This window comes from Equus przewalskii, chromosome 2 (assembly GCF_037783145.1).
Source record: "Equus przewalskii isolate Varuska chromosome 2, EquPr2, whole genome shotgun sequence".
Classification (NCBI taxonomy): Eukaryota; Metazoa; Chordata; class Mammalia; order Perissodactyla; family Equidae; genus Equus; species Equus przewalskii.
The window spans coordinates 28,286,597-28,310,952 of record NC_091832.1 but is presented as its reverse complement, the minus strand read 5'-3'; the positions used below and the strand labels follow the sequence as shown (position 1 = coordinate 28,310,952).

The window sequence follows — 24,356 nt, the reverse complement described above, 5'->3', positions numbered from 1 at the left end:
GACTCAGCTCAAATATCTTCAGGCAAATCTCCCCTGCTTCTACACACAATATTTCAGTCTGTCCTTTTATGCTACCACTACCTCGTGAAAGATCACACGATGAAAAGGACAAGAGGGACAAACTTGGGTTTGAGACGTGGCCACTCACCTCACCGCTTGAGCCTCAGTTTCTCACTTGTAACCTGGAGAAAATAACCTAAATTCGCATGTCTAATTATGGGGATTAAAAACAATGTATGTCAAGTGCTTGGCACCTAAGAAGTGCTAAATAAATAACGACTGCACTACACCTTTTAGGAGCCCCCAGCGTACTGAATTATAGAGTTCTTGGTTGGTCTCCTGCGCTAGACTGAGCGCTGCCTGAGGGCATCCCTTCCGCAGCCGTACAGTGTAGGCACAAACACGCGGGGCTGGCGGGCGCAGAAGGAGGGGGGCCAAGCAGGCAGGGCCCAGAGGGACCGGGCTTCAATTCCCGGGGGGAAGGCCAAACCGGGCGGACCCCCATCTGCGGGAAGTGACGCCACGGCGAGAGGCGCCGGAGCAGGGGCCGGCCGGAGCGGGGCTAGCGCACCATGGCGGAAGCGGAAGGGAGTTCGCCGCTCCTGTTGCCACCGCCGCCACCCCCGCCCGGAATGGCGGAAGTGGAGGTGCCGACGGCGGCCGAGACGGACAAGAAGCAATTTAGCGGCTCGGGCGGCGGCGCCATGGACGTGGAGCGGAGCCGCTTCCCCTACTGCGTGGTGTGGACGCCCATCCCGGTGCTCACGTGAGTCTCCAGGGTCGGAAAGAGCCGTGGCCCGCGCGGCAACCTCGGGCGGCCCCGGGCCAGCTTCCGGCCCGGTCGCGCAACAATCCTTTCCCTCGGGTCTGGCCCTCACGCCTCACCCAGGCATCAGAACCCCGCTACCCGCGCGGTGCCGGTTTCTGCGGACGGATGGGGCACGCTCCCCGCCCTCCTCACACCTGGTCTAGTCGAGGAGAAGGACAGTTGTAGGCCGGCGGGAAAGGTTCTGTGGCTGGCAAGCTCAGGACCTGTGGGCGTGCAGAAGAGGGGCCCCTAACCTGGTCTGAGGAGACGTCTTCAGTATTCACTGGTTTGTTCATTCGTTGAGCAAATGCTTGCTGATTACTTCCCGTACGCAAGACGTCCTGGTGGGTCTAGAGGCAAGTGGGAGTTTGGTTGGGACCACACTGGCTCCTGGATGTCACCATTGGAAGGACCACCATCTCAGTTGCAAAACGGATTTAGGTCCTGGGGTGTCTGCCTCCCAGACCAAGGTCTTTCTACGGCATTAGCCTTTGTCAGGAGAGAGAGCAGGTTTTCTGGTAGTGCTGCTGCCTTTTAGCCCGCAGCTCCTGGGTGGGGGGAGCTTGTTTGCCCTCCTGCTTCAACCTTGATAGCTGATAATAACTCCTCCTCACAGTGTTGGACAGTTGACCAAGCTCTTTCACACCCATTTTCTCTGAATTTCACAGCCACTTTCTAAGGTACGAATTCTCTTCTCAGATGATGAAGCTGAGCTTCCTGTACCATTAATGTCTTGATCAGGTTTACACTCTATAAGCAAATGTGTCCCAAACTCAGTCTTCTGACTCCATAACTTGCTCTCTTATGACTGCATCCTATCCACTCTCACCTGATGGGATAGATTTTTTTCCTTCTTTCAAAAACAGCCAAGTGGTGTGGAGAAGGGATCGTTTTTGGCCTTATATGTTGCTGATCCTAAAACGACCTTAATTTTTGTATTAATGTTAAAATACTTAAGTTGTTTTGCATTTTCAGATGCTTATGCATTTGCTTAAGAACATCCAAGTCTGAGTCCTTTAGAAATAAAATTTTTAGGAGAGTGTTCGTTGATTCATTCAGTGTTCTTTTAACACATTTGCTAAGTGACTCCTAAGTGCCTAGAGTAGTTTTAGGTGATAAGAATATACAGTCGTAAATAAAGCAGATATGATGCTGTGACAGAGTTTAAGTCATGGTAGAAGGAGATACGCAGTAAGTTAATAAGAGAACTGCTGATAGTGATTAGTGCTATGAAGAAAAAAATGTTAATGTGAGAATACCTGGGAGGGATAGTCAGGGAATATATTGGCTTTGCTAAAACCTTTCTTACTATCCTAAGATCTCTGGGTTTTCTCTATTCTCAATAACACATTTGTGCGGTCCTCTGCTCTTCAGAAAGCTGGTAGCATCATGAGATAGAGGCACCACAATCCCCAATCATCTAGGCCAGAAGCAGCTCACACCCCATTTCTATTCAGATCTGTGTACAGGTGTTCATAAGACCAAGATGAACGAGCCATAGTGCCCCTGTCAAAGGGCTCATGTTCCCATCAAAGGACTCACCCTCCAGCAGGAGAGAGACAAGTGAACTAACCATCATAGTGCCTTGTGATGATTGCTGACCTGGAGTGCAGAACTAGGACTAGATGTGGCACAAGGAACTGTCGTGTGTCCTTGGACGGAGGATCAGAGAGGAGGCAACTGAGTCCGAAGATTTGTCCACTCCCTCAAGAGATGTTGATAATTAAGCATAAAAAGCCAGATAATATCTACTGTTACTAATAAAAACAGCTAAGATGGATACTTACTCTGGGCTCTATTCTAAACATTTTATATTCACTCTCTTGTTCAGTCCTTACATCAACCCAATGAAAATAGATACTGTCGTCCCATTTTTATAGATGAGGAAATAAAGGCTTAGAAGCCGGCGTCAGGCTTTTTCTACTGACGTAGTCTACCTTCCCAGATAGAGCTCCAGGGTCAGTAACTTATTTGTTCATTCATTCAGTAAATAGAAGAAACTTTGAGAGTTTCCTCTGTGGGGCTTCCCCAGCACAGGGCTCTGCTGTTGTCTCCAGCCTTTACTCTTAATTTCCATCAGCAGCTGCTGGCACAGCTGTGGTATGTGAAATACTGGTCAAACCCAGACCTTCTCTCCAGCCAGATGAAAAGAATTGGGGAGTGGGGAGCAGGAGAGGGGGATGGGTCCTGAGATCAGAGTCTGAGAAGCCAGAGCATCTACTTTCCCATAATTCTGAGTGTCCTGTGGCCACTGTGGGTCTTCAGCAACTTATTCTACGCCAGTCCAGCCAATCAGATAGCAAGTATTTATTGAACACCTCATGATGACAGCATTGAGCAACTACCAAGTGCAAGGAAGTGTGCTAAGTACTTCGCAAGCATGTCCTATTTCATCCTCACAATAGCCCCTCCCCCCACTGAGGTAATTATTGCTATCTGCCTCTCACTGACAGAGGTAGGAATGAGTAACTTGCCCAAAACAAAGTTAAGACTCAACCCAGGTTTGACTTCAGAGCCTGACGCCACTCTTAAATGCAGGACATTCATTCATTGATCATTTAGTAATGAGTACTTTGCTCTAGCTGTGTGCCAGGCACTGCCCGGGAGCTAGGCTAATAAATAAGAGAAAATCCCTGCTTTCTTGGAGCTTACACACGAGTGGGGAAAGACAGACAGTAACCGTGCAAGTAAACAAGATAATTTCAGATAGTAGTAGATCCTAGGAAGAAATTAGAGCAGAGTAATGGGGTCTGGGGTGCCTAGGGTTGTGTGTGGCTACTCTAGAAGGCATGGTCAGGAAAGACCTCTGATGTTGACAGTTGAGCTGAGGCCTAAATGCTGAGAAGCAGCCAGGTGTGCAAAGGTCTAGGGGAAGAGTGTTCTGGGCTGGGCAAATGCCAGAAAAAGCAGTGAGGAGGAATTGGCGTGTTTGAGGAACCAGAAGTGGGCCACGTAGCTAGAGAGAGGAGTGAGGTGACTGGGCCAAACTGTTGGGGGAGTTTGAGGTATAAGTGTAATAGGAAGCTGTTAATGAATATTAAGCAAGAGGATGATGGAATCTGAAGTTTGTTCTCAAAAGACCACTCTGGCCCCACCATCCTTTCAGGTGCTCAGGCTGCAGACCCGGAAGACTTCTATACTGTCGTCATAAAATTGCCCAGTCTTCCTTTTAAAGATCTTTTGAGGGGCCCGCCCCATGGCCCAGTGGTTAAGTTCGCGTACTCCACTTCGGTGGCCCAGGGTTTAGCAGGTTTGGATCCTGGGCATGGACCTAGCACCGCTCGTCAGGCCGTGCTGAGGCAGCATCCCACATAGCACAACCAGAAGGACCAGCAACTGAATATACAACTATGTACTGGGGGGCTTTGGGGAGAAGAAGAAGAAGAAAAAAGATCTTTTGAATCCATCTGCTTCTCACCATCCCACCACCAATACTCTGGTCAGGATCACCATCATCTCTTGTCAGTATTCCAGAATAGCCTCTGAACTGCCCACTCCAGTCCCACTCCCATTCTCCAGACACATGCACCACTTTGCTGCTTCGAAGTTTTGCTTCCTGCCTCTTGACATTCTGTCCTTTCACAGGTCAAGGTTAAAAGTCACCCTCTCTGTGAAGTCTTTGCTGACTGCCCCAGCCCCACAGAAAAGCTTCCTTGAGCTGCATCTGTGTAGGTTTTGCCTTGACCTCCTTAACAGGGTGCAGCCTTCAGACCAGCACTTGACCGCTGGCCCCATGAGTCTTTTCCCGTGAGTCCTTAACCTGGATCAGTCCCTCCAGCACCTAGGCCCTGTAGAGCCGTGGTTCTCAGACTACAGGCAGATCTGGGTTCCTGTGTGTTTTGCCTATCGGGGTCCATCTGAGATTTGGTCTTGTAAAAATGCCCATGGCTTTTAAGAATTTGAACTTTTAGTTCTTGGACTACACCATGCTTTTGTCCTGATCTCTACCCTTGCACCTACTATTTCTTCATTATTTCCTCAGGGAAGACTTGCCTGAATTCCCCCACACCCACAGATTGGTTTAAATGCCTTTCTCCACCTATTTTTTTTAACTTTTTTATTGAGGTATAAAATATAAAGTGTACAAATCCTATGTATACGGCTCAATGAATTTTTCTGTGTGTATACACTCTTGTCGCCCAGGTCAAGACAGAGAACATTTCCAGTATCCAGAGGGCTGCCTTGTGCCCCTCCCAGTCACTTCTACCACAGAAATAATCCCTCTTTTGCCCTTTAGCACCTCTTCTGCCTTTTCTTGAACTTCCTGTAAGCAGAATAATGTGTATGTACATTTGCGTAAGTTTTCTTTCACTCTGCCTTATATCTACAAGAATCTGTGTTGTATGTAGGAGAAGTTTGTTCTTTTTCATTGTTACCTACCCTTTCATTGTATGACTATACCCTAAATTACTCAGTCATTTTGCTATTGTTGAACATTTGGATTATTTCCAGTTATTTTTTAAATCAACTTTATAGAGATATAATTCCCATACAATAAAGTGCATACATTTTAAGTGTGCAGTTCAATGAGTTTTGACAAATGTTTCCAGCTATTTTGAGGAGAGATGCTGTGAACATTCTTCTGCATGGCTTTGGTGGATACAAGTATTTGTTTCTGTTGGGTGTATACTCTGAAGTGGAATTGCTGAGGTGTAGAGTATATTGTCAGTGTTCGAAAGTGGTAGAAACAATTTATACTGTTACCCATAGTGAAGTTCCGTTTGCTTCTCATCCTCACCACACTCCGTGTTGTCGTGTTTTTAGTTATAGCTATTCTGTAGGGGTGCTGTGGTATCCCACTGTGCTCTTCATTTGCTCTTGCCCCTCTTCTGTGCTTCCCCAGCCCCTCTGGCCACCCTAATTGGCCACCTTGATCATCACAAAAGTCACACATGTTCTAACACTGCATAGAGTGTCCCCAGCATCTGTCTAACTGGCTGAAAGGCACCCTAAGCTCTGCTCCTTCCCTGTCCTCTTTTCTCACAGGTGGTTTTTCCCCATCATTGGTCACATGGGCATCTGCACATCCACAGGAGTCATTCGGGACTTCGCTGGCCCTTACTTTGTCTCGGTGAGTGCCCATTCCACTCCACTCTGGAGGTTTCCAAGGCTTAAGTGGAAGGTTGGCCTGTCTTGCCTGTAGGCACCTTTCCTATCTCCCCAAAACCTAAAAGAATGCAGATACCATGCAGTCCTCTCCCTGGCCCTCTGCTCCTCACCAATGTTTGACCCCTTTCCCCCCTCTCTTGCCTCCAGGACAGGCCGGGAGGGCAGCGTGGCCAGAAGGATTCTTAAGTAACTGACCCAGCCCTTTGTCCACCCCTGGGGTACCGAGACATGGGTAGGGATTAGAGGCAAGAGTGGAGAGTCAAACCATCCAGGAACCACATCTCTGGAGCTTCAGAAGGTGGGAGTCACAAGGTGGGGGCACAGGGGAGGCTGACATGGTTCCCTGGGGATGGCCATGGAGAAGAAGGGGTGGGCCTTCTAGAAGGAACCAGCTGTGTTCTCAGGTCTCTTCCCTGGGGGTGTGCCCAAGATGGGTGCAGTGAGTTTGCTCCAGATGAGCAGGCAGCATCCTGCCTATTTCAAGGTTCCAGCTTCATCTTTATCAGAGACTGGAATGAAGGGGTGTGGTGGCACCAATCTGTTTATGTTGGTAGTTGTCATGCTCACCTTAACATGACAAAGGTCTTTCATATCTATTAGTTTCACTGCCATATACTTTTATGATAATTCATCTTTGACCAGCTGTCAGCAGGATCTTCCTGATTCTGAACCCAGAATCTGTCCCTGCATGACTCCTGTATCCCACATCTTTTTTTTTTGGGGGGGGGGGGTGGGGAAGACTGGCCCTGAGCTAACATCCGTGCCCATCTTCCTCTACTTTATATGTGGGATGCCTACCAAGCAGTGCCATGTCTGCACCTGCGATCCCAACTGGTGAACCCCGGGCCACCAAAGCGGAACGTACGCACTTAACCGCTGCACCACCAGGCCAGCCCCTGTATCCCACATCTTATGTGGCAGGTCTAGAACTTGGCTGTACTGTCTCCCTCAAAGGAGGCCTCTCGAGCCCTAGCCCCCACAGTCCTGCTCTGAATGCAGTCATACTGCCAGACACAGAGAAAGGCTCCATGTGGACCACCACTGTCGGGTCAGGAGGTCAGAGGGTGTCATCATTCATGCCATGAAGGAAACTGCCTACCTGTGATCAAAGATCAGAGACTGAGGGGGCTGGCCCCGTGGCTGAGTGGTTAAGTTGGCGCGCTCCGCTGCAGGCGGCCCAGTGTTTCGTTGGTTCGAATCCTGGGCGCGGACATGGCACTGCTCATCAAACCACGCTGAGGCGGCATCCCACATGCCACAACTAGAAGGACCCACAACGAAGAATATACAACTATGTACCGGGGGGGCTTTGGGGAGAAAAAGGAAAAAATAAAATTCTAAAAAAAAAAAAATATCAGAGACTGACCATAGAACTTGGAGAAAAGGAGTCCTAGAGAGGGTGGGAGAATTACCTAGGAGCCACACAAAGGCGCAGTTGCAGCAGGCACCCCAAGTCTTTGGTCTCTGGGTCCCGTGCTCTGTGTACTCCTGCCGCGCTGCCTTCTTCCCACAGAAGATACTTCAGATACTGTGCCAGCCCCAGAGCAGGGCCCGGACCCCACTTCTGCCCACCCGACATACCTCCTTCTAAGTCACTGCACTTTCACCACCGACCCAGGTCTATCTTCCAAGCTGGATGCGGGTTCCCCACTGATCTCTGCTCTTGTCCCTCAACAGGAAGACAACATGGCCTTTGGGAAGCCTGCCAAGTAAGTGATGAACATCTGTGGGACTGACCCTAGGGCCAGGTTCCTCCTGCCCAGAGTAGCAGGCCAGGCCTTCTGGGGCACAGCAGGAGCCAGAATCCTGAGGATCTGGAGAGGGGAGGGACAGCCAGGGTCCACCATCTACTGTGCCAGTCCCTGGCTGGGTCCTTTACCCACAGGCCATCTAGGCCTTGCCTCAGCTCTGCAAGGTCATGTTTTCCACTCCTTTGGAAGGATGAGGGAAGGGAAGGGACTTGATCAAAATCACACAGGAAGTGGCAGAGCTGGGACTTACCCAGGTCTGTCTCACTCCAAAACCTAGACTCTCTCCTGCCCCTCGAGGAACGAACCCGCCATTTAAGGTGTAAGGGAGGCATTGTTTAGAACTCTGCTGGAAAGTTCTGGTTGGAGCTCAGGCCCTCTGGGAGCTATTGCTGGTTTGCTTGGGATTTGGAGACTTCGTTTCCTCTGTCTTGGGGACCCACCTCACTGTGGGTCTGGTGACAACGCCTCAGTCATCAGTGTGCTCAGAACAGCATCAGATGCTCTGTTGCCCGAGGCTGCACCCGGGAGGGCTGGGGCCTGTGGGGTTGGTGTCCCACACAGCAGAGGTGGCCTGGAGCAGGGCTCCCTGACAGGCAGGTGGAAACATGGGCCAAGGGCCTCTGGGCTGGGTGTCTACTGCCAGGCTGCTTTTCCAGGACAGTTTTAAGGGCATCCATTTCCAGGAAGGAACCCTCCAGCCCCCCAGTCCACGCCACATTGGTTTCTCACTGGTCCCATATCTCTGGGCTCCTCCACCAAGCTATTCCCCACACAGCAGCCAGATGGTGCTCTGACCTCCCAGCATCCCCTGGCCTGAGACCCTTTGGGGTCTCACTCAGTTTAAGGTTTATGAGCTTTAGCTCCACCAGCTGCTCTCCCACTCAACCAGGTCTCCCATGTAGGCTGATGGGGAGAATACTTTCTGATGGATGAGTTCCTCAGGGTGGCATTCGAGTCCCCCACAACATGGCCCCACTTGCATTTCCAGCCTCACCTTCCAACATCCTATCACCCTGTTCCTCCCTCTGAATCCTCCAGCAGTGCCCAGTTACTTAATTTCTGGTACCCGCTGCACAGTTTTGTGCCTCTACCTCTATTCAAGCTATTCTCTCTGCCTAGAACACCCAGTCCCTGTTCTGCGCCTGGCTAATCCCTCTTTCTTCGGATTGGACTCAGGTGTCACCCCCCAACTGAGTTAGTTCATATCCTCCCCAGGATCCACCTGGCACTGGGCATGTCACACTGTGTTACAGTTGTCTGCTGCACGGCTCTCCCTGGACCTGACTGACCCCTGCAGCCTCAGCACCCAGCTCAGGGCCCTACACAGAGCAGGCATCAGGGAACATTCATGGAGCTGAGCCAGTGCCCAGAACCCCCTCTCTCTCCTCAGGTACTGGAAGTTGGACCCTGCTCAGGTGTATGCCAGTGGGCCCAATGCGTGGGACACAGGCGTGCATGATGCCTCTGAGGAGTACAAGCACCGCATGGTAGGTGGACCACTCCTGGGGGCAGGAATGAGGCTGGGAGACTCCCCTGCAGCCCGGTCTGACCCAACCCTTCCTGTATCTCCAGCATAATCTCTGCTGTGACAACTGCCACTCACATGTGGCATTGGCCCTGAACCTGATGCGCTACAACAACAGCACCAACTGGAACATGGTGACGCTGTGCTTCTTCTGCCTGCTCTATGGGAAGTATGTCAGGTGAGCTGCCCATCCACCTGTCACTCACCGCCCTCCCTTGGGCTGCTCTCCCAGGGATCCCAGCAAGGCTGTTTCTGGAGTCCTTCAGCCAGCAGGGACAAAGCAGATGCTGCTTGGAGCCATGGAGGTTCATGAGTTCTGGTGGAGGGAGAGATGGCTAAAGTCCAGCTCTACCTGGGTCCCAAGCCCAGCTCTGTCACTTGCTCACAGATCTTGGGTACCTAACTGTCTTGGCTTCTCTAAGCTGCAACTGTCCTTGGTAAAATCGGGATAATGATTTTGGCTCCTCGGGGAGGCTATGAGCCCACAGAGCCCTTTGCTTAGGTCAAATGGAGAGGTAGACCCTCACAGAGGGGTAGGTGACCATCCCACCGGGTCCCTTCCCAGGATCCCTCATAAGAGGCAGGGTTCTGGGCAGGTGGGCCCCAGTTGTGGCTTTGGAGGACATTTGAAGCCACACACTCACAACCTGTGAGGTCAAAGGCAATCCCAATTTAGAGGTAAGGGGAGCTCAGAGAGGTTGAGTAACCCACCCACTTGGGAGCCAGCACACACCTAGGCTAAACTGGCTGCCTCTCCAGCCTTTCTTCTAGCTGCATTCATCATTACAAGCTCCTGAAAAGGAGACTCAGGGGTCTTTTTGTTAGTCCAAAGGCTTTCAGAGTTCCGCTGAGACTGGTCACACAGAGACTGAGGCAGAGCTGGAGTTGAACCCAGGGCCCTGACTCCAGCCCTTTCGCTCCAGCCACAACATTGTGCTAACTCTTGCTGACCCCTCCCCTCCCAGTGGGCCCCATTATGAGGGCTGTGGGCAGAGGGCACTCCTGGCTTCTCCACCCAGACTCAAGTTCCTGGTCCTCTCACTGGAGACATTTCCCCAGACAAAGGGTGATTGTGGATGGAGCTAGTGAGGCCCAAAGAGGGTGGGCACGTCTCTTGTACCCACTTAGCAAGGTGTCACATCTCCACCAAGAGCCTGGAACAGCCCCTGCCCAGGACCTTAGTTGGTGGTTCTCTGTAGTGGGTGCCAGGCCCAGCTCAATCCCTTGATTGACCAAGTTTGGAGGTGAGGGAGTGGTTCCAGGAACTTGCTTGAGGGCAGCAGCCCTGTCTGGGTCTGTGGATGGAAGGGATCTGGGCTGCACGCCCACTCACTGGGCCCCTCTCACCGTCACTCCCATCTCTCTCCTCTCCATCAGTGTTGGGGCCTTCGTGAAGACCTGGCTACCCTTCGTCCTCCTCCTGGGCATCATCCTAACCATCAGCCTGGTCTTTAACCTTCGGTGATGGCTACCGCATGGCCCTGGACCACCAGGCTCCTGAGGAGGCAGCTGCCACCCCTTTTGGTTCCAGATTCTTTTTCTCACCCCAAAAGGCAGGGATGGGCCTGCTGGTTTTGACCCAGGGCTTTGGGCTAGGTGGTTGGAATAAGGGGTAAGGATGAGCATGGGGCGGGGTGTTTGCTTTTTGTGTCTCACTGGTCACTCAGACGCTCCCTGTACCCTGCTTCCCAGGCTTGTGACCCCTGCCCTTGAGGCACCTTCTTTGTTCGTCTGTTGAAAGGGCCTTAGCTTGCCTCTGTAGAGCTATTCCTGCCACTGCCTGCTGGGCTCCCCCTGCCTCAGTCCAGTGCTTGGTAGGGGAAGGGAGGACATTTGGACCCACCAGCCAAGGCAGCACAGGAGCCAGAGCTGGATTTGGAGCCCGTCCTCCTGCCGAGGCTCTGGTTCCGGGGTGGGTCAGGTACACCAAGAAGTCTCCATAAGCTAAGCTGCCCTGGGGCCTTCACCACTGGCCTCTAGAATGGTCCAGGAGGATGGACGGACCCCGCTTTGGATATTTGTCAGAAGCTGCAGTAGGGGTGGTTTGTGCCCCATCTCCTGGAGTCCTCCAGTCCATGCAGCTCCCTCTTCCCAATCTCCCAGGGCCTCTGAGCACTTGAGCCCACTTGCCCCTGCAGTTCGGGGCCTGGGGTACTCCAGCCAGGCTGGAGAGATGAGTGACGCTGACATGTCCAGAGTGACCCCGTGTCCATCAGAACAATGTAGACAAAGCTTGGCCCCAGTCCCGGCTATGGGCCTCACGCTGGTCATGGCACCCTTGGGCCCAAGATGTTGGGGGGCCGTCAGAGCAGCCAGTGCCATCAGGGAGCTGAAGGGGAGCTGTTTCCTCCCACCTACCATGGCTCCCTCTTCTCTTCAAGTTGTGGAAAGGGGCTGTGCTGTCCGCCTTCTCCCTGTTCCATGGATTCCTTTGTGTGGGCTCCTGGGGCAGGATAATAAAGAGTTTTGACTCCAGATGGTGCTTTGTCCTTCAGTGGCCCCCTCGCCCCTTCAGCTCCTATCTTCTTGGTGTCCTTGGGTATCCCTGCCCCTGCAGCAAGGGGTCTGGTTGCCTGGGTCATGGTTGAGTCCTTGTCCAGTGCCTGGTGATTACATGGACATCAGCATCCCTCTGGTGTGTCCTACCCTGCGCCCAGGCTGTGGAAGTTCTCCACCATCCCACGTCCAGTATCCCAAAGCTTTCTTCTCAAGGCAGGTGACTGTGAAACCCCTGCCATGTTCCCTGTTGGGAAGAACTTGGCAGCCAGATAGGGAGTTGGGTCTGGGAAGACCTGAGGCCTGGACCTGTCTCCTCAACCAGGGGTACACAATTTGAGATAAGCCAAGAGAATCACCCCAGCCCCTGGCCTCCGCCATATCCATCAATCACGTTGCCATGTTCCTCAGGCTGAGCCCCAATGGTCTGCTCACTGCCGTGTTCCTTGGTACCTCCACTTTCTGGCTTTCCAGGCCCTGCAGGCTCCTCACTCTCCATGCACCTACTCTGCAGTGAGACAGGCCAGCACCTGTTCTCCAGCACCTGCCCACTCCTGGTCCTTTGCTTTCCACCTGTTGAAATCATGGCCTGCCTTCCCAAGGCCCAGCTTAAAAGCCACTTCCTTGGTGAAGTCTTTCCTAACCCTGCCCTATACCGTGTATCACTTTAGTTGGAACTAGCAAAGGATTTGGTCTCTGAATCCTGAAGAGCCTTTGTGTTCATCTTGAGGATGGCCTTGAGGACAGCTCTAGCTGCTGGCCTTCAGGGCCCTAGATCAGATGCCTGTCAGCTCATCCCAGACTCTGCAGTGCTGTGGTTTCCAAGCCTGAGCTTTCTTCAGGGTGAGGCAGAGGTGACCCCCTCCCCACTTTAGAGCAACTCCATTTTCAAAATCTGTTTTGCATATTGGGTCCATCTGAGAGTTGGCTGGGGGAGAAGTTCCAGTGTGGAGGACCACAGCAAAGTGGATAGAAAAAAGTTCTGTTCCCGCCCAGCAGAACTTTAAGTTAGCCTTGGCGAGACAGGACATAAATAGGTGCCATAAAAATCACCGACAGTTGTTGAGTGCTTGCTGTGTGCTAGGCCTTGTAATAAAGTATCATTTATCCTCACCACAGCCCTATGAGATAGGTGCTATCATCCCCATTTTACAGATGAAGAAATAAGCACACAAAGGTAAAGTGATTTGTTCAAGGTCACACAGGTAGGAAGAGGAACCAGGTTCAAATCCAGCAGCCGGGCCCCCAGAGCCTCCGCTTGGAGCCACTTGCAAGATGGCCTCACTGGAGCATGAGGAGGGAAATGGGGGAGGGACTGTTTCTCCAAAGGACTGGGGTGCTGTGACTGACAAGAATGGAGAATGAAAGCTGGAGGCAAGAAAGAGGAAACACTTCTTACACAGTCCTATGTGATGGCTGCTATTGTCTCTTTTATAAAGGGAGAGAGTGAGGCTTACAGAGATTGTCATTGATCCAAGGCCACGGGGGACCATGTGGCAGAGCCAGAATTTTAACCCAGATCTGGGGCCTCTTAACTGCGGAAAGTTGCCTAGAGACTAGCTACAGTGCAAAGGCGTTGAGCCCCCTGGAGTGGGCAAAAAGCCTTCTGCAGTTGAGGAGTAGGGAGCACAAATGGACCAGGGTGTTGAAGGGACAGGAAGCAGAGTCAGTAGGTAAGGCTCTAAGGATGCAGAAGACAAGGAGAGTCAGAGCCAGGTGGGGGTCCTGAGGGTTGGGCTGAGGGGTTGAGCAGCCCACAAGGAGGCTGGACTCTCTTGGGAGGTGGTAAGACTTCTGCCAGTGAAAGTGTCTAAGGGAGGCTGTACTACTTGGAGCATATTTTCCCCCCTTCTCCCCAAAGCCCCCTCAGTACAAAGTTGTGTATTCTAGTTGTAGGTCCTTCTGGTTCTGTGATGTGGGCTGCCACCTCAGCATGGCTTGATGAGTGGTGCTAGGTCTGCGCCCAGGATCCAAACTGGTAAAACCCTGGGCCACTGAAGCAGAGCACACAAACTTAACCACTCGGCCACGGGGCCAGCCCCTGGAGCAGACTTTTTAAAGGGTCAGAGGGTTACCCTGGTTGTCTGCTGGCACCTTCCAAAGCTAAGGAATGACAGATAAAAGTGGTGTGTGCTGAAAGGGCCCTCTGACAATTGTGCAAGCCAGGGCTGGAGGGGCCAAGTCAGGAAGCCAGGAGACAGGGAGGAGGAGGCATCCAGAAGAGGCTGGGTGGGGACTGAGACCTGGGCAGTGAAAGGGTGATGGAGATGGGGTGGGGGGGGGGGGGGGCGTTGGGCGATGGGTGGGAAAGCACCTGGAGAGGAGGAGGCAGTCTGGTGACTGGCAGGAAGCAGCAGGAGACCTGGGGCCAGGCCAGGGGGCTGTTCACAGAAGTGGAAACCTGGAAATAAGAGAAGGTTTCAGGTGGGGAGGATACAGAAGTTCAAGTTGAGAAGACAGCAGGAGAGTTGGATGGAAATTGAGAGTCCGGCAGAGTTGAAGCTGTAAGGACAGATGAGAGAGAGGAAGGGAATTTAGAAGCTGGAAAAGTAGACAGTGAAGTTTGATGCCTTCCAGGGGTGAGAGCTGCTGAGAGGTGGGGGGAGCTAGAGAAACATCCTTGGGAGAAGCCAGGACAGGATGATGGGAAGGAGTGAGGATGCTGTTGGTCACTCTCCTCCCATTCAGGGAGACTTGACGGAGGAGGCAGGCATCAGTAACAGCTCCCACGCCGGACCCTCAATGGATACTGCATATACAAACGTATATGTATATTTATTAAGGGCCTAGGGATCTCAATGAATTGTAGTGAAAACCATCTGAGGAGGGATTATTACCACCATTTAATAGATGAGGCTCAGCAAATAAGAATGACTTGCAACAAAGTAACTAGGAATGTCAGACCATGGGCTGGGGTTGGAGGAGGGACCCTCAGGTGTTCAGAGTGGTGGTAACATTTGGGAGCCAGTTCCATGAGGGGGAGGAAGGGTGGGGTTTCATTTAGAGTCCACTCCTTGTCCCACCTCCTCTCTTGGAGGGTCTGTGAGGTACCCTCTAATATTTAAGCCATGGCAGCGGGTGTGGAAGGACAGGCAGAGTGGAATGAAGCAGACTTGGAGGCATCTGGAAGCTTTGGTGTGGCCTTGGTTCGTGGTCCTGAAGCAAAGGTAATTTGGGACCAAATCTATTCTCAGGGTGGGGCCGAATCTGGGAGCAGAATGGGGTGCTCAGAGGGGCTCCCCATGGACAGAAGAAGGGTGTAGGAGCCTCACGTTGGCCTCAGAAGAGTCCAGGCCTCCTCAAACAGATGGGGCCTAGGGTGGTAGAAGGACCAGAGAGAGCAGCTCTGGTGTGGCCAGCCCTGCCCGGGAGGCATACGTGGACATGGAAGGGCAGTCATTGTCGAAATAAACCATGTTGGAGAGGGGCCACCTGGTACCTACTATATGCCAGCTTGCGCCAGGCACTTTCGTTTCCCTTATAATAGGTTCTTCACACTCTGCTGCCCACAGTTTGCATAGGAGGAAATTGCAGCTCAGAATGGTTAAGAGACCTGCGTAAGGTCACACAGTGGCAGAACAGGAACTCTACTCAGGGTTGTCTTACTGCAGTCTGCAGTCCTTCCATTGCTCTGCTTCTTAGAAAGGTTTCTAACTTTGCTTTCAAAGCAAGTTCCTACCAGCTCCTCAGCGGGCCTGGTGGGGCTGCTACCCATTCTGCACATGGAGCAGCCAAGGTTCTGAAAGGTTACAGGAGTCACAGAGTAAGTCTGCAGTGAGCTGGGGCCAAGCCCCAGGCATTTCCCACTCACCAAATTGGCTCTGGGTTTTCTGAAAGCTGAGGTTGGGGCGTGCCCCTGGGGAGGCCAAATCCAGGCCCGGTTTTGCATCAGGCCCTGCTGAGAAGGTGTTCCTCCTCTTCCTCCTCCTCTGAGGGGCAGCCACTGGGCTGAGCTGCCTGTTGAGTCAGCCTTAGTCCCTCACTGCTCTTCTTCTAGTCCCTGAAACTCGGCTGCCAGGGGAGCTGGGGTCACCCTACGAAGGCGTCCCGTCCATACTGGACCCCTACAGGTAACACACCTCAGGGCTGGGAGTCCCCTGCTAGTGTCCCAAGGGGCAGGCACTGCCACCTCATATCCTGAGTACCCTCTGGGACCTTGGGGTGGGGGAGGCAGGAGCGTGTCTAGGACTAGAACAGCCAGACAGATGGACAGACCCTATATTGACCAATGGGTCTGTCCTATAGTGTTGAAACAGAGCAGTGAGGACCAGACACTTGATTCTGCCTCTGGAAGGAAAGGGGACGGCAGGGAGGTGGGTGCTGCTGGCAACCCTGGGCTCAGATGCCCACAGCTCAGCCCAGGCAGACCTGCAGGACAAGAGCAGGGTCAGCTCTGCAGAATGTCCCCCCCACCTCCACACTCATACACACACACCTGGTGGCCCTTGGGGCACCAGAGTACGCACTACAACAATACACACTATAACCCAGTCATACATACAGCATAGGAGGAAATACACACACAGTGCACACACCTCACAACGCTGTCACCCAGAAAGTCACTGAACACACCACACGGCCAGTAGTCACCCATGCAGTGTCACACTGTGACATGACACACAGACACACATGCAGTAATGCAATATTCATGCCTACAAAATATACAGGCACATGGATCCCACAGTACACAGACATGCCTGCCAGACCGAGACTCTCACAACGGCACAATCAACACAGAGACATCAACATGGGCTCGCACACCAGGCCACAGAAGAGCCCCAACCGTGCATTTGCAACATCCAGCACCTTGAACACAGCAGATGTTCAGGAAATATTGTTAACGTCAGGCACACAGGCATTCACACAGTGTTATACACAATACCCGAAGTAGACGTGCAGAAACCCCAGGTTCTGGGTGAGGGGGGCAAGCAGGGGAGAGGGCTTGCTCAGGCCTGGACACTGACTCATCTGGGAGGGCGCAGAGTGCAGGCAGCAGGCACAAGCCAGGACCTGCCTGCTGAGGTGCCCTCTTCCCATCACAACTCTGCCTGGTGCCCTGGCATGGGAAGGGTGGGGAGGAGAGGAGAGACTGCCCAGTGGGCTCAGGCCACTGCTCTGCTCTGCCCATGGCCCAGTCATGGGCCCCTTGCCACGTCCACATGCCCCTCAGGCGTGGGCAAATGTTTTCCTTCCGGAGTCACCGTGGTATCTGAGCGGCCCAAGCTGCTTTGCTAGCACTTGGCCTCCACCACTGGGACCCAGCCAGGTCAGGGGGTGGGGGACCCATGTGGCCAGAGCAGAGAGGCCAGGGGCTTGGGGCAAGAGGGAAGCGCTGGCAGCAGGGGTATCCCTGAGCTGGAGGCCTCAGTGGGAGTGGGTGTGGCGGTTACTTCAGAGGGGAGGAAGTTGGGGGTGTGGGCTGGGGAGGAGGTTGCCTCAGACAGGAAGACCAAATGAGCTAGTGTAGGGTGGAGGTGAAGGGAGGGGACCCAGGTTGGGAGGTTCAGAGGCAGGCAGGTAAGCAGATCATGTGCATGTGCTTTTGTGTCTGGGGGCGTGTGTGTGTGTTTGTGCGCATTCCCCATGTGTGTGCAGATGTATTTCTGCATTTAATTAATCAATTGCTTACCAACCATCTGTTGGGTGCAAAGTACTGGTTTTGGGGATGAGGCCCTGTCCCTACCTTCAAGGGGCTCACAATCCAGTTGGAGGCTAATGTGTGTGTGCAAAAGTCTGTGTGACTTGTGTCTATCTAGGGACATGTCTTTGTCCTGGACCTATTCTTGTACAGGGAACCCACCTGGGTTCTGTCTCCCTTGTGCGCACATGCCTGTGTGCCAGTTTAAGACTGTTAGGTGTGTCACCTGGTTTGGGCTTGGGACTGGGCTATGACTGCATAGGGCCTTTCGTGGAAGAATGCCTGTGCATGTGCCTGTCCTTGTACAGGTATCAGAGTGCACATGTGACCAGGTGTATATCTCACTGTGGGTAGTTGTGTCTACATTTGTCAGTGTATGTGCATGTATGTCTCTACACATCTTCGAGTGTGTCCCTGAGTATGTTCATGGGCCAGTGTATGCATATGTCCATGGGTGCATCTCATGCCACCTTGACCTCAGCCTCCCTGGGTTTGTACCCTGCCCACCACCTGGCATATATTTGGGCAGAAAAGGCCAGTCAGCTCCAGGATGTTCCCTGTATTTGGGCAGGGCTTAACCTGACCCCTGGTCTCCCCCCAGGGAGCCACGTGTGCCCAGCCGGGGCACTGCCCCAGCTGATGCCCCAGAGGGGCCACCCTTCTCAAGAAGGGCTCTGGGCCCCAGTCTGCCTCATGGCGCATGAGCCAGAGCCTGAGACTGATGGACTGTTGGACCTGAGCTTCCTGACAGAGGAGGAGCAGGAGGCCATTGCCGACGTCCTGAAGCGAGATGCCCACCTGTGCCAGCTGGAGGAAGGGCGGGTCAGGTGACGCAGGGCAGGGGAGCCCATGAGGAGGGGCCTCAGGCACTGGGAGGCTGGGGTGGCCTCCAACCTGCCCCCACTAACATGTAGCCTGATTACTGGGTAGTTCTTGTTTTTGCCCTTTGGTTCCCTCTGCCCCTGGCCAGCTCAGCTCATCACTTCTCCCAGGGTGGCTGCAGCAGCCCCCTTGCCAGCCCCCCCACCTCCAGGCTTGCCTCCTGCAGCCTACCTGCCAGGCTGCGGCTGGAGCTGCCCAGATCTGTCCTAATATCCCTGCTGGAAGCCTCCACGGCTCCTCAGCACCTCGTGTGAGGGGCAAGCTCCGAAGCCTGGTCCACACGGCCTCCTTGCCTGGTCCCTGCCAGCCGCCCCCACGTCATCTTCCACCAGTAACCCCTACACACACACATACTCAGTGTCTCCCACAGCCACCTGGGGGCTCCACTGTCCCTGAACACACCCACCCTTCGCTTCTAGGCTGTTCCTTCTTCCTGAAAGAGCACAGCAGCAGAGGAGCATGGGACTTACAAGTAGTGTTTGGGGACAGACAGCCACCTCCTATCTATGTAACCTTGGGCAACTCACCTGACCTGAGCACCACTCTCCTCATCTGTAAAATGGGGCTAAGGAGACTCACCTCATGGAATTAGGAGAGATTATGCACGGTAGTCACTTAATGAATAATAATTATTCTCCTTCTCTACCTGGAGAATTCCAGTTTGTCCATTAAGAAGCAATTCAAATGTTGCCTCCTCTGGGAAGCCCTCCTGAATGCCCACAGGCAAAGCCGGCCCTTCTCACATCTGTCATGGCACCTACCTCACTATAGCGTCCTTGTCTATTCCGGACTCGGGCTCCCCACCAGCCTGAGCTCCTCCAGGGCAGGGATCAAGTCTGACTTGCTGTTGTGTCCCTGGCCCCAGGACAGGGCCTAGCACAGAGTGGGTGGCAGGAATGTTGTTTGGGTGAGTGGTGACAGCCACGCTCTCCCCTATCCTCCAGCAAGCTCCGGGCCTCCCTGGCAGACCCTGGGCAGCTGAAAATTCTGACAGGGGACTGGTTCCAGGAAGCACGCTCCCAACGGCACCACCATGCCCGCCTTGGTTCTGACCTCGTCCGAGCTTCTATCCGTAGGAAGAAGAGCTCCAGGGGTGAGAGGAGATCCCCAGGGCAGGGCAGGCCTCATGCAGCCTGGGTTACCGGGTACATGTGGACAGGGAGAGAGGGCCCCTGGGTTCCAGTCCCAGCTGCCCATGCTAGTGTGTGTCTTTGGGTGGGCACCACCCCTCCATGGGCTATGGGAGGTGGACGGGAAGTGGGTGGCATCTCCAAGGGCTAGACTTCCTGAGAATGGGGGTTCACAGAATTTGTCACTGTGCGCAGGAGACCAGGCTCTGGGCATTGATAGGAAGGCTGAGGCTGCTGGGAAAGAGACTGAAGAGCAGCTGAAACCCAGGTAAGGAAGGGTGGCTGCAAGGGGAGGGTGCCTACCAGTCACTTGGGTCTCATCCCTGACAACCACCTTTCCCTACTCCTAGGCTCTCCATAGGCCAGGCCCCCCAAGAGAGGCTCAGCCAGGAAGCCGAGGTGCGTAATGAGTGACTGAATGAGCTATTAAATGAATGGGCAGTGCCCCTGGAGTGGAGGTGAGATGTGCTGGGTAAAGAGTCCCAGACTGAGAGTCAGGAGACCCTGTTCCAGGGCTTGTCATCCTCCTCTGTCCAATGAGGGACCTGGCCTCTGAGGGAATCTCTGACTCTGGCTTTTAGGGGTGGAGTGGGGACCGGCTGGGTGAGGTGTAGGACTCAGATCCTACTGTCCTCCACCAGTGGGACGCTGGGAGTCAGGCAGGGCAGGCCCTGAAGTGTGAATAGGGTGTGAAGTACAGGCCCAACTGGTCCTGCAGCTGGTTGCCAGCCCTGCCCTCAGGGCTGGACTAAATCTGAAGCTGGGGTAGCCAGCTGGCGCCTCTGAACCTCTGACCCTGTCATAATCTTTGAATCCTTCATCACTAGCTCCCACTGTGACCCCTTGCTTCTTTCAGGGACCTGATTTCCCCTCACCATATGTCCCCCCAGAGGCTTCAGATCATGAGGAGGAGCCCCAGGCCCAGGAAGGTAAGTGAGGGTGTGTGTTGGGGAGCACAGACAGGTTGTGGGGATCAGAGGCAGCTCTAAGTGACCCCAATCACCTTTCTTGACCTTCCTCCTGCCGCCTTGGGGGGGTGGGAGGGATGGGGGAGAGGCGGGAGGTCTCCATGGGCGACCCCAGGGCAGCTCTGGGGCCTGAATCTGCAGGTCACAGGAGTTATAAACCAGTCCCTGTAAATTTGCTTGGGGACGGGCGGAAAGGGGCTCTCTCAGCAGCTTGTACTCCACCGCAGCCCCTGGCCCAGGGGGCGCGCAGGTCGACGCCGAGGAGGTGGACCCGGAGCCGGAGCCGGAGCCGCAGGCGCCGTCGCGGGGAGAGAAGGAGCCGCAGCCCCGCCCAGCCCAGGTAGGCGGGAGCGGCCCGCGGCTGCTCTCAAGACCCGGAGCGGAGTCGGGGCGGGGAGTGCGCTCCCCAAGGCTGCGAGCCCTCCGGGACCGAGCGCGGTCGGGGAAGGGGCTCGGAAAAAGAGGGCGCCCCGGTCACTTCCCCCCTCCCCAGACCCAGGCGGCGGCCGAGATTCTGGAGAACGGGGAGGAGGCCCCAGGGCCCGGCCCCTCTCTCGACCGCATGCTCAGCAGCAGCTCCTCAGTGTCCAGCCTCAACTCCTCCACGGTGAGGGGGTGAGGGAGAGGGCCTGAGGGGGGACCTCCCCTCCCCATATCCCGTCATAGCCTTTGCATGACCCCTCCTTCGACCCTGAACCTGACACTGCAGCCTCCAGTCAAGCTATGTCGAAGTGCCCTTTACCTCTTCGCCTCGCTTTACCCCCCTGTCCCCCGCATCTGAACCCAGCCGCGAGGTGAGCCCTGCACCCCGTCCTAACTCCCCACCCCGCGCCCGCAGCTGAGCGGCAGCCAGATGAGCCTGGCCGGGGAGGCGGAGGCGGGCGCGGTGCAGGTGCGCGGCTCCGTGCACTTCTCGCTGCGCTACGAGCCCGGAGCCGCCGAGCTGCGCGTGCACGTGATCCAGTGCCAGGGCCTGGCCGCCGCCCGGCGCGGCCGCTCCGACCCGTGAGTGCCCGAACCCGCGAGGCGGGGGCGCGAGGGAGCCCCTCTCGCCTCCCAGCCCCACCACTTTTTCTTGGCCTCAGTTTTCTCATCTTCAAACTGGGAATAACGTTCTTGGGAGTCCTGGGGGTGGAATGAGATAGCTCCTGTAAAGCGCTGCGCGAGGTGGCTGGGGAACCGCCGACCTCCCCCGGCAGGGGAGTAAAGCTGGAAGGTCCCCCCCTTACCTCCGGTCCTCACCTCCCCCGCCCCAGCTACGTCAAAAGCTACCTCCTCCCTGATAAGCAGAGCAAGCGCAAGACAGCGGTGAAGAAACGGAATCTGAACCCGGTCTTCAACGAGACTCTCCGGGTGAGGCTGCGACGACCGGGCGGCCCCTCATTAATGAACCAGACGCCCCTTCCTGCGGGGGCTGGGTGTCAGGGGCAGCCATAGTATCGTGATTGCCCGTCGCTCCAATCCTCCATTCTGCAGGGAGGTCCTCCCATTAATGCGCTCTCCAGTATGTCAGTCTAGTGGAGGGCACGGCGCTAGTCCAGACCCCCGTTGATGCCCTTCGGGGCTCCCCAGGACTCCATCCTGCACGGAGCTTGGTAGGACAAGCCCCAGTCAACACTCCGGCAGCACTGAAGCCGGGGTCATCAGCGGTGCTCCATTAAAGCGCACCTCCTGTCCCCAGTACTCCATCCCGCAGGCTGAGCTTCGGGGCCGCGTGCTGAGCCTGTCCGTGTGGCACCGCGAAAGCCTGGGTCGCAACATCTTTCTGGGAGAAGTCGAAGTGCCCCTGGACACGTGGGACTGGGACTCCGAGCCCACCTGGCTCCCCCTGCAACCTCGGGTGAGGCAGCTGGCCCGCGGGGGGCGGGGGCGGGGGGGCCGCGGCGCAGATCTCCCGCCTTTACTCCCCCCCACCCCCTCGGGCTTTCCCTCATCCGGCCTCATACACCGCCGGCGGCAGAGCCTCCTCACAGCCTGGAAACCTTACGGCCCCAGACGGCCCCATGCGAGGGCCTGATCCCGGACGGCGCCTTCCAGGGGCCCTCTCAGACTCCAGGCTGGTCTCTCGAGGCCCTGCCCCCAGAGACACCGCCCTCCCCGCTAACCACGCCCCACCGGTGTCTGGAGACTCCATCCCCTTATGGCCCCTTTCCCTTGGGACCTGTCCCCGACCCTTGACGAGCCCGCTTCTCGCAGGTCCCGTCCTCTCCCGATGACCTCCCCATCCGCGGGCTGCTCTCTCTGTCCCTCAAGTACGTCCCCGCCGGCTCCGAGGGTGAGTGACCGCCCTCTAGAGGCCAAGCTGGACGGACGGGCCGTGGGAGGCCGGGACTGCTGTCCCGCAAGGAGCTGAGCCGAGCCTCTCTGCAGGCAGGGGACTGCCCCCCAGCGGGGAGCTGCACTTCTGGGTGAAGCAAGCTCAGGACCTCGTGCCTCTGCGCTCAGGATCCCCGGATACTTACATACAATGGTGAGGGGCATCGGGACCTCCCTGCTTCCCTTCCTTTCACCCGCAGTGCAGCTCTCCACCTCTGTCCGACAAACCCCTTCTAATCACCCACCCTTGATCTCCCAGTCTGGGGGCTTCGACCACTGAGCAGGGGTGAAGGGGATGGCTTGAGCAAAGGCCTGGGGTCAGGAGAGTTGAAGACACCTTTGAGGAGCTGCATTTCAAGGTGACTGGCACCGATAGGACTCGTAGAAGAGCTGAGGCTGAGACCTGGGAGGTCGCAGGGGTCCTTCTATGGAGGACCCTGAAGGCCAAGCTGTGGGGTTTGACCCTGAACTTGCAGTTCAGTGGTTTTCAAAGTAAGCTCCAGGGGACCTCTAGGGGTGCCTCCCACCCTAAGAGAGTGAAATGGAGGTAGGCAGATCAGGTCTCTGAGTGCACAGCAGTGATTCAACCAGAGACATTGTTTTTCTTTTAGGTTTTGTACTTTGAGCAATATTTTATCCTGCAGAAAGGGCTCCAAGACTTTCAAAAGTTTGGAAACTGCTTCTAGGAGGCAATAGGGAGCCAATGAAGATCACTGAGCTGGGGAGTAGCAGAACTGCATTTCAGAGACATTGCTCTGGGGTCCTGTGAATAAGAGTTGTAATTTTTAACGGCAGGAGATCTGAGAGGAGGGTGATGCAAAGGTTCCATAGGGTAGTGAGGGTTTCAGGCCAGATCTCAGGCAGGAGCCAGAGGACATGGACACTGTAAGGGAGTATGGGTAGGACTTGTAACTGGTTGGTTCTGGGGAGTGTGAGGGGTGGCCACTTGATGCCAGCCCACCTCCCCCACAGCTCAGTGCTGCCTGATGACAGCCGGGCCAGCCGCCAACGGACAAGGGTGGTGCGACGCAGCCTCAGCCCCGTATTCAACCACACCATGGTTTATGATGGCTTTGGGCCAGCCGACCTGCGCCAGGCCTGTGCTGAGCTCTCTCTCTGGGACCATGGGGCCCTGGCCAGCCGCCAGCTGGGGGGCACACGCCTCAGCCTGGGCACTGGTGAGTGGGGCAGGGCCCTGGTGGGGAGCCAGTGCTGGGAGGCAGAGGCTCAATGTGTGGCCTTGGGCACTTCTTTGCCTTTTCTTGTGCTTTGGTATCCACTGAGAACTGGAGATGAAGTGCATAATCTGGGACCAGGTGGGTGTTCTGTGGGACCTGAGGTGTCCACTGTGACCATGCCCTCCACCCCTGCCCACCCGCATCCAGGCAGCAGCTATGGGCTCCAGGTGCCCTGGATGGATTCCACACCTGAGGAGAAGCGGCTGTGGCAGACACTCCTGGAGCGGCCATGCGAGTGGGTGGATGGCCTTCTGCCCCTCAGAACCAACCTGGCCCCCAGGACATAGCTGCCTACAAGCCCTACCAAACCCCTCTCTCTCAACCACCATCTCAGGGCCTGCCCTGGGCTAAAGTTAATAAAGTCTATTCTAAGGGCAAGAGGGGGCTGATGTCTGCTTTGGGGGTGGGAGAATGATGGCAAAAAAGAGCTGGAGAAGTGAAGGGAGCCAGGTAAAGGAACTTCAGACCTTAGGCAGCTGGCCCCAGGACCCCCAC

The 24,356-nt window shown here is 55.0% G+C and overlaps 2 protein-coding genes across 2 annotated transcripts; both read left to right on the top strand.

The window, feature by feature from the left end:
* The first annotated feature begins 252 nt into the window (after positions 1 to 252).
* On the top strand, positions 253 to 11,668 carry TMEM222 (transmembrane protein 222). The gene is made up of 6 exons (XM_008519456.2): positions 253 to 766; positions 5,795 to 5,879; positions 7,595 to 7,626; positions 9,059 to 9,155; positions 9,241 to 9,371; positions 10,571 to 11,668. Exons 1-6 carry the CDS (start codon positions 573 to 575, stop codon positions 10,656 to 10,658), a joined length of 627 nt encoding a protein of 208 aa, XP_008517678.1. The 5' UTR covers positions 253 to 572; the 3' UTR covers positions 10,659 to 11,668.
* A 3,916-nt stretch (positions 11,669 to 15,584) lies between these two features.
* Positions 15,585 to 24,239, top strand: SYTL1 (synaptotagmin like 1). Its single transcript, XM_070597204.1, has 15 exons — positions 15,585 to 15,759; positions 17,929 to 18,154; positions 19,154 to 19,302; positions 19,535 to 19,607; positions 19,690 to 19,738; positions 20,196 to 20,268; positions 20,535 to 20,647; positions 20,801 to 20,914; positions 21,146 to 21,312; positions 21,564 to 21,660; positions 21,989 to 22,147; positions 22,504 to 22,582; positions 22,678 to 22,777; positions 23,596 to 23,801; positions 24,009 to 24,239. The coding sequence occupies exons 2-15, from the start codon at positions 17,967 to 17,969 to the stop codon at positions 24,146 to 24,148; spliced, it is 1,707 nt and encodes a 568-aa protein (XP_070453305.1). The 5' UTR covers positions 15,585 to 15,759; positions 17,929 to 17,966; the 3' UTR covers positions 24,149 to 24,239.
* The last annotated feature ends 117 nt before the right edge of the window (positions 24,240 to 24,356 follow it).

Excerpts from the sequence above, each read along its gene's own strand:
- SYTL1 (XM_070597204.1), top strand. The coding sequence starts at position 17,967 with ATGCCCCAGAGGGGCCACCCTTCTCAAGAAGGGCTCTGGGCCCCAGTC. Across the intron at positions 20,648-20,800 it reads CGCAGCCCCGCCCAGCCCAG|ACCCAGGCGGCGGCCGAGAT; the intron begins GTAGGCGGGAGC and ends CCCCCTCCCCAG. Across the intron at positions 22,583-22,677 it reads CGTCCCCGCCGGCTCCGAGG|GCAGGGGACTGCCCCCCAGC; the intron begins GTGAGTGACCGC and ends GCCTCTCTGCAG.
- TMEM222 (XM_008519456.2), top strand. The coding sequence starts at position 573 with ATGGCGGAAGCGGAAGGGAGTTCGCCGCTCCTGTTGCCACCGCCGCCA. Across the intron at positions 5,880-7,594 it reads CTGGCCCTTACTTTGTCTCG|GAAGACAACATGGCCTTTGG; the intron begins GTGAGTGCCCAT and ends GTCCCTCAACAG. Across the intron at positions 9,156-9,240 it reads AGGAGTACAAGCACCGCATG|CATAATCTCTGCTGTGACAA; the intron begins GTAGGTGGACCA and ends CTGTATCTCCAG.